This window comes from Hyla sarda, chromosome 6, assembly GCF_029499605.1.
Source record: "Hyla sarda isolate aHylSar1 chromosome 6, aHylSar1.hap1, whole genome shotgun sequence".
NCBI lineage: Eukaryota > Metazoa > Chordata > Amphibia > Anura > Hylidae > Hyla > Hyla sarda.
Window position 1 is genome coordinate 81,857,983 of NC_079194.1, and position 15,823 is coordinate 81,873,805.

General features: G+C 42.4%; 1 protein-coding gene across 8 annotated transcripts in view; it reads right to left on the bottom strand.

Moving 5' to 3' along the window:
• The window catches only part of PTPDC1 (protein tyrosine phosphatase domain containing 1), a 155,923-nt gene that overhangs the window by 42,123 nt on the left and 97,977 nt on the right, over positions 1 to 15,823 (bottom strand). For 6 of the 8 annotated variants that reach the window (XM_056524298.1, XM_056524297.1, XM_056524294.1 and 3 more), the window contains one exon: positions 2,686 to 2,775. In XM_056524298.1, the coding sequence (XP_056380273.1) occupies positions 2,686 to 2,767 (82 nt within the window). In that variant the 5' untranslated portion in view covers positions 2,768 to 2,775. Of the gene's footprint in view, positions 1 to 2,685; positions 2,776 to 5,725; positions 5,818 to 8,460; positions 8,514 to 15,823 lie in introns of those variants that run through there. The other 2 variants (XM_056524293.1, XM_056524299.1) reach the window with 2 other exon arrangements.

The window sequence follows — 15,823 nt, forward strand, 5'->3', positions numbered from 1 at the left end:
AATTATTATTACATCAACTTGATTATACTCATCTATCTCCAAATAAATAAAGATCTGTGTGTGTATAAGTACCGTATAGTATGCAATTGCTATAAAAGTATCTACTCTTGGATATAAATGTGTATTTGTCTCTGTGTATTTGGGGGTAGTGGGAGGGAGGATGATGGGAGTGTGGTTAGGCTTCTCTCACACACGTTAGCACACGGCAGTGTGACGGGTGAGCCCAGGGAAATAGCGGGATAAAAATTACAGCTTGTTCCGTCTTTTTCTCCCACTATTCCGTCAAAAAATAACAGCGCCCAGCGGCCCCCATAATAATACAGTATGTGGGAGCCGCCGAGACTCGTTGTTGCCCGTTGCTCCCGGTCACAATAATGACCGTTAAATTCATAGGGTAAAAAGAAAAAAAAGAGACTTTAATGGCCGTTCTCGATGGGTAGCAATGGCAGTGTGTAAGGGGCCTCAGTGTGAGGATGATGGGAGTGAGAAAACTGGCAGGATGATGGAAGTCAGGCAGTTGGGAGGATCAGAGGCCGCAGCAGCACACACGCAGTAGTCAGTAATACAGAGCGGAGAGGAGGAGGCATGAAATATATATTGAAGAGCCGGTTTGGAAGTGTCCAGAGACCTGAGGGGAGGAGCGGACGCAAATTTGCAATTTGGAACTCCATCACACCACCCTCACCATCTTAGGATCAGGCGCGATGGTGGTAGTGCCCTCTGCCACAAAGAGCAGTGGCTGCTTGCAGTGGAGATGGCTAGCAGTCATGCCGTGTCATACCACGCACAGGTTCAGAACCTCAATATGACAACGCCATTTTGTAAAAGTTGGGGGCATCTGTTTCTACGCAGTGCACCTTTCGGTAAAAACGAAACATTATCTCTATTTTGTAGGTCCATAAGGTTACAACAATACCAAATTTATATAGGTTTTTTTTTATTTTTTTTTACTACTTTAGTTTTTGTACAAAAATGAGTATGCTTAAAATTGTACTATTCTGATCCCTATAACTCTTATTTTTCTGTATATGGGGATGTAGGAGGGTCATTTTTTGCACTGTGATTTGTAGTTTTATTGGTATCATTTTTGTTTTGATGAGTCTTTTCAATTGCTTTTTAGATATTTTATGGTATTTGAAGTGACCAAAAATGTGCAAATCTGGTTAGTGCACTGTTACGAATTTTGGGGCCCCACTTTTAATTTTGCCCAGGGCCACGCTAAGCCAAAAACTGGCCTTGTATGTTCCAACATAACTTTCAAATAGCTGGAGATAATTTAAAGGGGTATTCCAGGAAAAAAAAAATTATATTAACTGGCTCCAGAAAGTTAAACAGATTTGTAAATTACTTCTTTAAAAAAAAAAAAAAAAAAAAAATATATATATATATATATATATATATATATTAATCCTTCCAATAATTATCAGCTGCTGAAGTTGTTCTTTTCTGTCTGGCAAAAGTGCTCTCTGCTGACATCTCTGCTTGTCTCGGGAACTGCACAGAGTAAAAGAGGTTTGCTATGAGGATTTGCTTCTACTCTGGACAGTTCCCGAGACAGGTGTCATCAGAGAGCACTTAGACAGAAAAGAACAACTCAACTTCAGCAGCTCATAAGTACTGAAAATATTAAGATTTTTTTAATAGAAGTAATTTACAAATCTGTTTAACTTTCTGGAGCCAGTTGATATATGAAAAAAAGTTAATGAAACTTAGTACACGTTACTCAACTAAAAATATAGTAGAGATAAATTAAAAAGTACCTGCCACCAAATAAACTTTTCTAAACTAACTCAGGCAATGTTCCCTAACTACTCCTAACACTCCTCCCACTCTTAAAGCAAATTTCAGAACTTTAAAAAGCTGTGTATCATACCTTTATTCTTGGTCACATAGTGCAATCTCCCAGCAGGAGAAAGTAGGCGTTTCCTAGAAGGCATAACATTACTGAAGCCTGTTGGGGGACCACTTCCACCCTCACATCGTTGCAGCACTGTGATGAATAGAAGCCCTCAGGCTCTGTGCATCTTGCAGTGAGGCTCTGTGCATCTTGCAGTGAGGCTCTATGCATGTTTCAGTGAGGCTCTTTGCAGCTTTCAATGAGGCTCTGTGCAGCTGTCAATCAAGCTCAGTGCAGATAAACACTTCCTAAGTTTGGTCTCCTGCCTGGCCCAGAGGAGACCAAACTCACTGTATTAATTGTGGCAGGGAACAGAACACTGTATTAATTGTGGCAGGGAACAGAACAGAGCCACCAAGTGGGCATTTTTTCTATTACATTTTAAACATATTTATGTTGATAATTTTAAAAGCAAGTGAATGGGAAAGTGTCTGCTAATTACACAAGGAACACTAAATTAAAATGTTTATTTGGTGACAAGTACTCTTCAACCCTAACCCACCCTAATTTGCAGAGGTTGAGTTTATCGTCTAAAGTCCAAGGTAATCTATGTGACTTACTGTACAGCTTCTGAATGCGTTACTCTCGGAATGCAGAGATTGACCAGGACTTTTAAAAATCCTGCTGACTGTCCAGCAAGCAGGTGCAGAGAATAGTTAGTACGGGGGATGGGATATGAGGACAAGATATGATAGGATAGGATATGAGGTCGGGACATGAGGTCTAGGTAGAAAGACCGGACAATGCCAGTTATTTAGCTAGTAATTTAATAGATATGAAGATCATACCTGAACTCATTGCTGCTTGCCGCATATTGTTTGCAGCTGTACAACACAACAAGTCATTCTGTACCAGGATCCCAGCAGCCATTGCAACCACTGAAAAACATGCAATGAAAAATATTTTAATTTTCACAAATATATTATAAGATAGTAAACTAGTTTTGCATTGAAGCAAAGTCTGCCAAGTTCTGCAGGCAAGTAACAACAGAAAACTACTTATGTTTGAGATAGAAGTGGCACAATTACATGACATGATAAATCATACTTTGTACCCCTTTTTTGAGTACCACATTAAAGGGGTATTCCTGGATTTTTTCTTCAGCCTTTGATCCCATGATGCTTCTGTGCGCTGCTTTGTTCTGTTTTCATGCACAGGACCCACACCTGGAAATCTTTTTTATTTTACTGTTGCCCCTGACCTTTTCCAGGATTTCATGCAGCCAGAGACAATATGTCATAAGTCACATGGTCTCCAGGGGGTGTGGCTATGCTGCAGTGGGTGAGGGGATAGCATTACTTCAGTCATTGTCTTCGACCTGTAGCAGATGTGGGAGGTAAGGAATCCTGGTACGGGTCTCCTAAAACTTCCCGTGGGTGACTACTTCGGCGCTGCACCGGCGGAGTGAAATTAGCAATCGGAGAGGGTGCAGAGGATGGTGATAGCTTTTTGTTGTATAATCATAAAAAGAATCGGTGCTTGGATGGACAACGCGTTTCGGAGGGGCTCCCTCCTTCGTCAGGTCCGCAGAATGCGGACCTGACGAAGGAGGGAGCCCCTCCAAAACGCGTTGTCCAATAAAGCGCCGATTCTTTTTATGATTATACAATAAAAAGCTATCACCATCCTCTGCACCCTCTCCGATTGCTAATTTCACAGCGCCGCTGCAGCGCTGAAGTCGTCACCCACGGGATGGCTTAGGAGACCTGTACCAGGATTCCTACATCTGCTACAGTATCCTATCCACAGTCTCTGACGGGACCGACTGCCAGCTGCTCCCGGCGTACCAGCGGAAAGACACCTGCTCAAGGCTTACATCAGCGTTGCACCTGAAATTAGCGCAACACCCAAAGGTGAGCAGGCTCTTATCTCTCTACCAACCATCTGTTATCCACGGATAACCGGCACTATATTAGCGTCACATCTGGCTTTTTTTTCCCCCCTACATACTATTGTCTTCGACCTGCTATCCACCCACTGCAGAATAGCCACGCCCCCTGGAGACCATGTGACTTATGTCATATTGTCTCTGGCTGCATGAAATCCTGGGAAAGGTCAGAAACAACAGTAAAATAAAAAGACTTCTGTGTGTGGGTCCTGTGCATGAAAATGGGAAGAAGCGGTGCATGAAGGTTATAGAAGCGTATTACACAGTATTATAACATGGCATCATGGGCTCAAAGGTTTAACAAAAAAAAAAAAATTGGAAAACCCTTTAATTTCTTTCGCACATAAAGGTCGACCTATAACATTTTATGTAGTCCCTGTCATGTAGGACACAATATGCAGTCACTTTTAGACAGTTAATGGATGATACTTTGAAAAAATACTAATTTTGCTGATTTTTGAATGCTGTATTACTGTGGAAAGTGCAAGTCAGGATCCAGCTCCTAGTTATTGAATCACTGCCTCTATATTACGGTATATTCCGTTATACAATGAACATCAGCACAGACGTCAGTCACTTTGCTATGCAGAGGACGGAACGGTAAACTGGTGGGCTGTGAAGAATGTCTGCAGTCGATCCATGAATGAATGTGGGCAGGAAAGAAGCAATATGACTATTACGTGGGCCTGGATGTGGGGGACGAGCCGTGACACTTCTTTTGTAACTGGAGAGGACCTTTAAGCATAATGTCTCACACACACCAGTAATAAACAGGCTTTAATATCCTATATATAGCACTGTTATACTAGCAAATGACATATACTGTTCCTCAGCAAGTAAGCAGAACACAAAGAACAGATCTATTATATTCTGGATTCTTACTGAACGGTAGTTCAAATTTTCGTTTTTTTTTTATATACAAAAACCGGGTTAAGCTTGGGAAAAATATGCATTTACTATGATAACTGAATATTAGAGGAAATGCAGAAAAATTTAAAAAATTAAAATATATGTATATATACTATATAGTAGGAATGTCCTGATCAGTATCAACGCTAATACCTGACATTTGCACAAGTGCTTGTGTAAATCTCTCCGATACCCATTCTGATATGTGCAAATTGCACGGATGCTGCACAACCAGGTGGTAGAGAGAAGTAATAACTCAACTGAAATCTACCAATGAGGCCACAGATAAACATGTTTATCTGTGGCCTCATTGGTAGATTTCAGTTGAGTTATTATTTTGTAAAATTGTCTCCAAGGGCATGTATATCATTGGCTGAAGGACCATAGATCTCCTTTTTCTGGGTTTTGTGTTTTTGGTAGAGAGAAGTAGTTTCATCCAAAAGGTCCCCTCCCTCTCAGCTTTTATGCGCTCCCGCGCTAAAGCCTCCTTATTGTTCACTCTGCTACCTGGAGTGTTACAGAACTTGATGAAATTTCCTTTTGGAGGGGACTTATTGGGAAAAACTAATGGGGGCATCTACCTAATAGGAGGTTCCCTACCTACCTGACTACTTGGGGCTTCTACCTAAAAGGTAAGGGTTCCCTACCTATCTACTGGGTGCCTTAACCTAATAGGGAAATTTCTAGGACTGCAGCTAACTATTATTTTCATGATCGATTAGATGGTCAATTATTCTTTCAATTAATCGACTAATCGGATAAAAATAACCATTGTGGAAAAGAACAACATTGGTGAGTCAGATTAGGGAAAGAGTTAGTGGGGGGAAGGGATTGGACCGGGGGGGGTCTACTGTGTGTTTTAGGTAAGGGATGTATTGTGTTGAGAGTTTGTGGGGTCGGCTAGATGCTGAGCTCTGCGGAGGCTGAGAGAAGTAGCTTTTTATTATATTTAAATACGTATAATAATTATTTTAAATATTTTCTTTTTCTTTTTTTCTTGTAAGGGCTATACCCCCCTCCCTGTTTCTTACCTGTGGCCAGATAGGAGGGGCAGCACATTCCCTGGTTGTCCATCCCATGTGCCCCCAGCAGCCTATTTAGTGAAGAGGGGACCAGCAAACAATCTTCCACTTCCTTTATCTTCTCTCTGCAATTATTGGGAATCTGGCCTTTAGCACAGAACCTGACAACCGGGGACTCACGATAGCTGCAGAAAGCTGGGCCCCCTCTTCATTAAACAGGCTGCCAAGGACCACAGTTGCATATATACATAGTGATAATCACTAAGGGGGAGATTTATCAAAACCTGTCCAGAGAAAAAGTTGCTGAGTTGCCCATAGCAACCAATCAGATCACTTTTTTCATTTTTAACAAGGCCTCTGCAAAATGGAAGAAGCAATCTAATTGGTCAAGTGTATGTGAGCTTTAGAAAATGCCTGACCAACTTATCGACCAATTAATCGATTATGAAAATAGTTGACAACTATTTTCATAATCGATTAGTTGATTTAGCCCATGAAATTTGCCTATATACATATCTTCTGGAGGATTACCTACCTACCTTCTGGGGGTTTCTACCTAATAGGGGGATTCCCTACCAAACTACTGTGGCATATCATAATTGAGTGCAATGAGGTCCACATGTTCTTTACAAAGTCAAGAGCCACCTCTGCTGTCCCATTAAATAAATAAAAAATAATTGGTAATTGGTATCTGTGAATACTTGGGGAAAAAAGCATTGGTCATCATACTTGGTCTTAAAAAATGGAGTGAACATCAGAAAATTGCAGGCATTATTATAGAGACATATTCAAAAATGTTTTTTTCTTCAGTTTTTATTACATTTTTAACACTGTTCACTAAAAAAAGACAGTTGACAGTTCCTGTTTTTACTGCTCATTTGTCAGCTTTTCTGTGTAGACTGGGACAGAATCAGTAGAGGCTGGAAATGGATGACATCTCTACTGTACGTCTGTAGGCCTATTAATGGCAATAACACTATATACACAGATGCAAGCCTCCGATGTAACTCTAATCTCATGGGGAGAAGCTGTAATAGTCTAGTCTATGAAATTTCTGTCAATTAAATACCTTCCATTTTAGCTTTCTTAACCCATACACACCCAGCTGCATGGTCTGTATAAGAAAAAAGTTTTAATCATGGCATAACCCCTTCTATCCCAATTTCTATTCTAGAACGTCAAAAAAGTAAGCACTACACAAGACTGGTTATTAATGCATACTTATAATTTCAAAACCTTATTAAAAACCTGCCGGGATTTGTTACATTAACCCTTCAGTGTGGTGGCAAGATTATTTTAGCTCTCTGGCTGCTGCATTACATCCCTGAGATTCCTTTCCATGGTGCACATCTATTCCCCTCTCTCCATTGCAGGGGGTGGGACCAGGGCTGGGCTGTTTGCCAGTAATACACACACAAGTACTTCCTTTCCGTTAGTTGTCTAAACAATAACAGCACATACTCCCCTATGTAATACCATGACATAGTGCTAGTAAATGTGCACTGGACAGGCTGCACTGTGCTGAGGGATGATTTACACAGTGCACTACTATACATAGTATGTGGAGGGAGAAGAGGTTATTGATGCACTGTCTTTTCAAGGTGCTGTGAGAGCAGAAACAAAAGAAACAGGAGTACAGCAAGGCCACCATGATGATAACCTACAGGGAGCGGGAAGGAGATTACACTGCAGCAAGGTGTACATACAGTTAGAGATGAGCGAACTTACAGTAAATTCGATTCGTCACGAACTTCTGGGCTCGGCAGTTGATGACTTTTCCTAAATAAATTAGTTCAGCTTTCAGGTGCTCCCGTGGGCTGGAAAAGGTGGATACAGTCCTAGTAGACTCTTTCCTAGGAATGTATCCACCTTTTCCAGCCCACCGGAGCACCTGAAAGCTGAACTAATTTATGCAGGATAAATCATCAACTGCCGAGCCGAGAAGTTCGTGACGAATCGAATTTACTGTAAGTTTGCTCATCTCTACATACAGTAGTAGGTACACTGCTGTTTACACAGCTGCAGCTTTATGGATGGTGAAAGATGTGAGGGAATCCTTAATTTACCTTTCAGGAATAACGTGGATCATCTTTGGCCAGCAGACTGGCTCAAAAATGGAAGGTAGACAACCCAGTCTTTCCTTCTCTCCTGCACATCGCACAGACAAAGCCTTAACCCCTCCTCATGTGTGCTATCCTAGCTGTTCCTAGAGACTAATATCCCTAACAGGCAGAGGACAGCAGATTGCCGGGAAGGGAAATACCTAGTGGTCAAGATTTTGGAACTGCTTTTCCGATGCAAGGAGTTATTTTTGATAAATAATATGATCTACAAATGTTAGGAATCACATAGGATATTACATGGAGTTAAGTTGTTTTAAACAACAGTGACCATTTAACCCTGACACTTCCTTCGACCACGAGAGAAGTTTTAATTAGTATAAAATATTTTTTGTTCAAGTGAAATGTCCCAATGGTAAACTTAAGAGTCAAAGAAAACAACAGAAAATCTTAAAACATATGGCGCACATTTCAGCACAATACTGTCTACTGTACGTGCATGCAGAATGTTAGTATCTATTTGTATAGAACATATTCTAGTTTCTTACAATGATAAAGCAAGTAGTAATTCCACAGACAACCCATGACCGGCAGTGATCTGGTAGAAAGCCCCTTTCATCCCGAGAAACTACTGACCCATAGTGCCCCAGTTCTCCACTCTCGACATAATAAAAGTAGGCTCACCCCAATGTCGTCTTTTTGTCGAGTTTTTGTTGGCTGAAACTTTATCAGACATTGTTCAGTATCTCTTGAACGTTCAGAGGATAGAAATGCATCTTCAGTTCAGATGTCTGAGAGAAGCTTTTAGCTTCGACAGCAAACAATCGGCCTATTGTCCCGCAATCTCTTTTTAGCTCAGAAAGGCGGCATTATTCCCTAAACCATGACTGAGGACATGCCACGGCATGACGTGTTTTGTGACATGCCCCCCACACGCCATATTGACAGTGCCTGAAAATCATTGTTGCCGTCTTGGATTTTTTTAATCAACGGCTCTCAGCCAGCCGAAATAAATCGATGTCTCTTCGTTCTCCATAGAGAAAAAAAAAAACGTTTCTTATTCTGCTACAGAAAAAAAGGGTTATAGCCGTGTAAGCATGTTCTATATAAGTACTAGAACCTAAAGTAAACAAGCCTAAGATTCAAGTATTTACTGTTCACCTGCAAGTCATGTAGCTGAACAAAAGGCCATACAAAGCCGGGCTTAACTTAGCAATATAACACATTACGGCATCCTGAAAAGCATCTGTCCCCCAGAGGGACCGGGAGGGGGCTCGATCCATTTACTAGGAAGGAAGTGATTTTGCATGTGTTCTTTGGGCTGTGTTCACACTGAATAAAAAATATGGGCGTATTTTATGTTTTTGTCCACAGCTTTTTTTGTCCATTGAAAAATTGGCAAGGTTTTTTGCCGAGTATACTGATTGTGACTAACAGTGCCCACCCTATTTTTCTTTGAACATACAGATGTGTAAATTACTTCTATTAAAAAAATCTTAATGCTTTCAGTACTTATGAGCTTCTGAAGTTGAGTTGTTCTTTTCTGTCTAAGTGCTCTCTGATGACACGTGTCTCGGGAACAGCCCAGATTAGAAGCAAATCCCCATAGCAAACCTCTTCTACTCTGTGCAGTTCCCGAGACAAGCAGAGAGCACTGTTGCCAGACAGAAAACAACTCAACTTCAGCAGCTGATAATTATTGAAAGGATTAAGATTTTTTAATAGAAGTAATTTACAAATCTGAAGAAAGAAAAAACGGGGGGTGTAAGTGCAGCTCACAATTGGTATATAAAATACTACCTGAGGTCAACAGGGCATGCAACTATACCACAGTTGCAAAAATAATAAAATATGTGAAAAAGAAATATATTGCCCGGACCTTCCAAGGTAGTGTATTTTAATTATATGAATGATAGAAAACTGGGTCGTACTCCAATAATAATTCAATGGTTATTTATTAAAAATGTATAGTGCATTATTCCTCACAGGGCCCTTGTGAGAAGAAACACATATAATAGATATACAAAATTACATATATAAAATTAGAATGTAGAAATATTATAAAAATGTATCACTGGCATATAGAATAGAATAGCTTAGCTCTATGCTGATGGATTCATATAACGTTTTTAGAGTATTGTAAAGGTATAAATGTCCTTTTATATGGTAATTAAAGTGGATACTCTGTTACCGGTCCTGGGTGATGTGGCTGTGTCAGCTCCCGTGTCCGGATAGCGGTCAACGGTCCTAGATAGTGCTCTGGCTTTGTCTTTCAAGATCCAGGTGTTTATGCGGTGTTGGTCGTCCCAGGTTAGTGGCACTGGCGAGTGCCGATGGTGATTCGCCGGGAGGCCGTGCGCTGGCAGGCGCTGTTGGAAATTTGTCAGGAGACCAAGCGCTGGCAGGCGCTGATGGTATCGATCTCCTCACCGCTGGACTTGGAAGCCGGAGACTACACGCTGGGTAGATGGAGCTCGCCTCGTGTAGGTGGCGTGTGACGTCAGCTTGAGCCGGAGCTGACCAGGTAAAATCAGGACCGGACACTAGTCTAGGTCGACTAAAGCGTGAGGAATCCACAATGTGATGGATTTGCTCCGTAAACTAGAGCTTGGATTCATAAAGAGCATAAATGCCAGTGTACAAAATCAGTGCATAAGACTAGACGCGTTTCAGGGTTCTCAGATACGACCCTTTCCTCAGTAGTCAGGACTACTGAGGAAAGGGTCGTATCTGAGAACCCTGAAACGCGTCTAGTCTTATGCACTGATTTTGTACACTGGCATTTATGCTCTTTATGAATCCAAGCTCTAGTTTACGGAGCAAATCCATCACATTGTGGATTCCTCACGCTTTAGTCGACCTAGACTAGTGTCCGGTCCTGATTTTACCTGGTCAGCTCCGGCTCAAGCTGACGTCACACGCCACCTACACGAGGCGAGCTCCATCTACCCAGCGTGTAGTCTCCGGCTTCCAAGTCCAGCGGTGAGGAGATCGATACCATCAGCGCCTGCCAGCGCTTGGTCTCCTGACAAATTTCCAACAGCGCCTGCCAGCGCACGGCCTCCCGGCGAATCACCATCGGCACTCGCCAGTGCCACTAACCTGGGACGACCAACACCGCATAAACACCTGGATCTTGAAAGACAAAGCCAGAGCACTATCTAGGACCGTTGACCGCTATCCGGACACGGGAGCTGACACAGCCACATCACCCAGGACCGGTAACAGAGTATCCACTTTAATTACCATATAAAAGGACATTTATACCTTTACAATACTCTAAAGACGTTATATGAATCCATCAGCATAGAGCTAAGCTATTCTATTCTATATGCCAGTGATACATTTTTATAATATTTCTACATTCTAATTTTATATATGTAATTTTGTATATCTATTATATGTGTTTCTTCTCACAAGGGCCCTGTGAGGAATAATGCACTATACATTTTTAATAAATAACCATTGAATTATTATTGGAGTACGACCCAGTTTTCTATCATTCATATAATTAAAATACACTACCTTGGAAGGTCCGGGCAATATATTTCTTTTTCACATAATTTACAAATCTGTTTAATGTTTTGGCACCAGTTGATTTAAAAAAAATGTTTTCCAGGGGAGTAACCCTTTAAAGAGTGCTGCTTTGAAGGGGTACTCCGCCCCTAGACATCTTATCCCCTATCCAAAGGATAGGGGATAAGATGTCTGATCGCGGGGGTCCTGCTGCTGGGGACCCCCGCAATCTCTCCTACAGCACCCCCGTTCTTCAGCTGTACGAAGCGAAGATCGCTCCGTGGATGATGACAGGTGATACAGGGGCCAGAGTATTGTGACATCTCCCCCCACCCCAATGCAAGCCACACCCCCTCCCTTATACTTGCATTGAGGGGGCGGGGTGGGAAGTCACAAGGCATCACGATACTCCGGCCCCTGTATCACCTGTCATCAGCCACGGAGCGATCTTCTCTTCATACCGCTGAAGAACAGGGGTGCTGCAGGAGAGATTGCGGGGGTCCCCAGCAAACCCCCGCAATCAGACTTTTTTTTTACGCAGCTCTCACGTCCTGATGTTGTGAGAGCTGTGTCCCCCCGAGGGGGTGGACGCGCCGCCGGGCCCTCATTACTCCCGACTTCTGCAGCAGTTACGCTGCGCAGAGCGCTCTATGGGGAAGCACAGCTCTCATCATCTGGACATGAGAGCTGCATAAAATCTTTAAGTGCATGCGCTCTGCAGACCGAGCTCTGCGCTCCGGGGGCGGGCTTAGGCCCCTTCCTCCGGACCCAAAGAAATATGGATGCCGGGGGAATGCCTTCAATGTGCTACTACAGAGAGGACAAATAGAACTTTATCGGGAGAGAACTAAGCGGCCAGGGCACACACTAACTGTAGCAAACATCCAAAAAGAAACTGGCAGCATCAACAAAATCAGACGAAAAAAAAAAAAAAATGCATGTGCTACGTTTCGGCCTCAGCATAAACAGGGATCAAAACTTCCTGCTTGTTTTAGGGATTGGGAGGGTCTCAGCACCCAGACCCCCCAGTGATCAACTTTTGAGATGTTTGACATGTCAGTTTATTTTTTTTTGCTAAATGACAGTAGCACTTTAAATTTGCACTGTTTGCAATACTCCTATTCCACATGCTCAAATCACATTACCCCCTTCCTCCCCCCCCCAAAAAAAAACATTTAAAAACCATTTTCCTAAAGCGACAACTGTTGCATACATATTTTCAAGGAGAAACATTTACATCTCATTTATCTAAAGGTATATGAAAGTAAATGGAACATTCCAAATCTAAAAAGGCTTCAACAGCCGAAGTTAGTTAAAACCAGCTCAAAACTAAATAAAACCACTAAGTGCACAGTCAAATAGTGTTTACTTACTAATTTCAAGCCCATTAAAGGTTCTTACTCATAACAGGACAACCTTAAAACAGGTACAAGACGCACAAGTAGTTTATTCGGATGTTTAAATCAATGTTAAAGATAGGCAGTCTGTATTTTTCTGTTTAATTTGCCAAAACTATAGAACATTTAGTGCAGGGCCTGAGGTTGGAGGGACAAGACACAGGGATACAATGAAAAGCTAAGGGTGTACTTACACCATCAGTACAACAGTAGATCAGGCATTAGCCAGGAAGGGCTGGTTTCTATGCTTTATTCGGGAGTCAAATGCATCACGGCTTAATATTCCCCTCGTGCACTGTGCAGAGCAGAAAAGAAGGGACGATCCCCCTCCCTGTCCAGGTGGATTGTCCCTGCTTTTCTGTTCTGCACAGTGCACGAAGGAAATATAAACCCGCGAAGCTGAATGTGATGCATTTGACTCACGAATAAAGCATAGAAACCGGACCTTCAAGGTGAGGGCACTCTTCTTTCTATCTACTAATAGTGATTTTTGAAAATGACTCTTCCGTAGTAGCCCCACTAGGTCCAGCAATCCCCTTATCAGCCATAACATCCCCCTTTCATACTGTGGAGTGGGTGGTGCAGAGATAGTGGTTCTCCACACAGCTGCATTCACACCATATTTTGAGCCTCTGGCGGCCAAATCCAGCATGAGAATTTTAATACTATTTGCCACAGTATCTGTCATACCCCGAACAATTCAATGAACCAGTCAGCTAGTGCCTCCGGTCGGGCCATTTTTCCAACCATATTTGGCTTTTGGCCTGAAAACCGCAGTAGTCCCCAGTTTAAAGTCTGGTAAAAAGCTGGATAAGATCGGAAAATGACACGACTGGATCCGACCCCGAATGCTTAAAACATGGTGTGAATTTACCCTATGAGAGAATCCCTTAATCATACCCCACAGTCCTGAACCAGGCGTAGAACATTGCAAACATTTTCCCCACTGCAGCACCTTAAAGGGGTACTCCGGTGCTAAGACATCTTATCCCCTATCCAAAGGATAGGGGATAAGATGCCTGATCGCCCCCTCACATAGGCTTGCATTCAGGGGGCGGAGCATGACGTCACACATGGGCGGGACCGTGACGTCACAATGCTCCGGCCCCCCTGATCACCAGTAATCAGACCTGGAGCGAACGTGCTTCGGGGACTGATTCTAACAGGGTGCTGCATGCAAGATCACGGAGGTCCCTCGCAGCGGGACCCCCACGATCAGGCATCTTATCCCCTATCCTTTGGATAGGGGATAAGATGTCTTAGCACCGGAGTACCCCTTTAAAAGTGGAACTCCAGTACTTCACTTATCCCTATCCACAGGATAGGGGATTAGTGTCTGATCGCAGGGACTGTGACTACTCAGACCCCCGGCATTCCCCATGCATTAAGCAGCCACATGCACAGAGCTGTGTCTACCACTGCACAGAGCGGTGGCTGACATGCCCCTTCCATTAATCTCTGTTGAACCTACAAGAAAAATCAAAGGCGCTCCATGGGGTAAATCACACTGGAGAGAGGGTAGGGGTATAGGGTGAATCACAGCCACTTACACAACAATGGTAATCATAAAATGTAAGGTCCATCTGCAGCCTTCCAACTAGTGTAAAACACAATAATTCGTAGCAGCTTCAGAAAGTAAGCAGGATCCACGGCTCTGACAGGACCAAGGCACACAGCAGGAACAGGTAAAATTAGGTTTATTATTCAAGATGCATCTTGGATAAAAACTGATTTTACCTGTCCCGCTGTGTGCCTTGGTCCTGTCAAGTGCCGTGGATCTTGTTTACTTTCTGAAGCTGCTACGAATTAATCTCTATTGGACTACCGTACATACAGCGCTCGTGTGTCTCCAGCTCTCCAATAGAGATTCACATAGGGAGTGTGTTGACCACTACCTCGTGCAGTGGTCGACAGCTCTGTGCATGTAGCGGTGGCAATACAGTGCATGGTGGGAACCAGGGCACTGTGGCTAGGGGATAAGTTGTTAAGTATCAGAGAGTTTCCCTATAAAGAGGACTTATGGTCAATCCGAAAAAAAGTGTGTTTTTTTTTTAAATTTTTTTATGTATAATTTGGAGTCTCGGGTACCCCGATTCCAACAGTGTTTAATTTTTTGCTACGCTGAGATATTGTTAAAGTGTCGTCAACTAAAACGTTTTATATAAATGTAGATAACATATGTATATTTGTAATATACATTGGTTAAAAATTGTGTATATTTTTTGGGTGAAAAAAATGCTGTCCCTGCAGCTATTGTCTGTGTCTCTATGATGAGTCCAAATACAGGAAGTGATGGCAGAACAAGTAGGGATCTGTGCAGACTCCTGGCTTGTCAATCATCCTGATGTATGAGCCAGGAGCATGTTATAGAGCCTCAGTGCACACTGTCCTGCTTTTTCATAGTACACAGAGCCCTGCTTGTCCACCATCACTTCCTGCATTTGGACTCCTCAGAGACACACAGGCAATAGCTGCAGGGAGAAAAATAAAAAAAAATGTTTAACCAATGTATATTACAAGTATACATTAATGGTATATCTACATTATATAAAAAGTTTTTGTTGACAGGTACACTTAAAATATAGAGATTTTACTATTTGTAAAATTTTCACTGAATAGTCAGATGGGTGGGAACTTTATTTCATAAAAGGGGTGTGACTGCTAAGCTCAAGGGGTTGATAAAGCACGTTATGAACATGTCTTGTGCCCCCTGAACCACCTGACCACACCTTGTGTGCCAAGCATTCACACACCTATTTGAAATTAAGTTCCCACCCATTTAACTATTCAATGAAAAAGTACAGAATGGCAATCAATAGGAAATATCTATATCTTGAAAATCAAGCTGCGTGGCAAGAATAATCAATTTTAAATGTATTCAACTGACCATTTGATTTTTTTGAATTTTACAAAACACTAAAAAGGCCATTCAGACAAGCAGTTCATCTGTTGTGGTGTCCATTACGCACGGGTGGCAAAGAGATGCTATGCTATACAGTACCATATCAGAAAAAGAAGAATATATAAGACGCACTCACCCGGTGTATGCCAAAGAAGTTGCTTTTATTCCATGTTACGGTGTTACAACAGTTCGGGTAGGGAATTGAAGAGCTAGAGCTCAGCCGAGCTCGTGG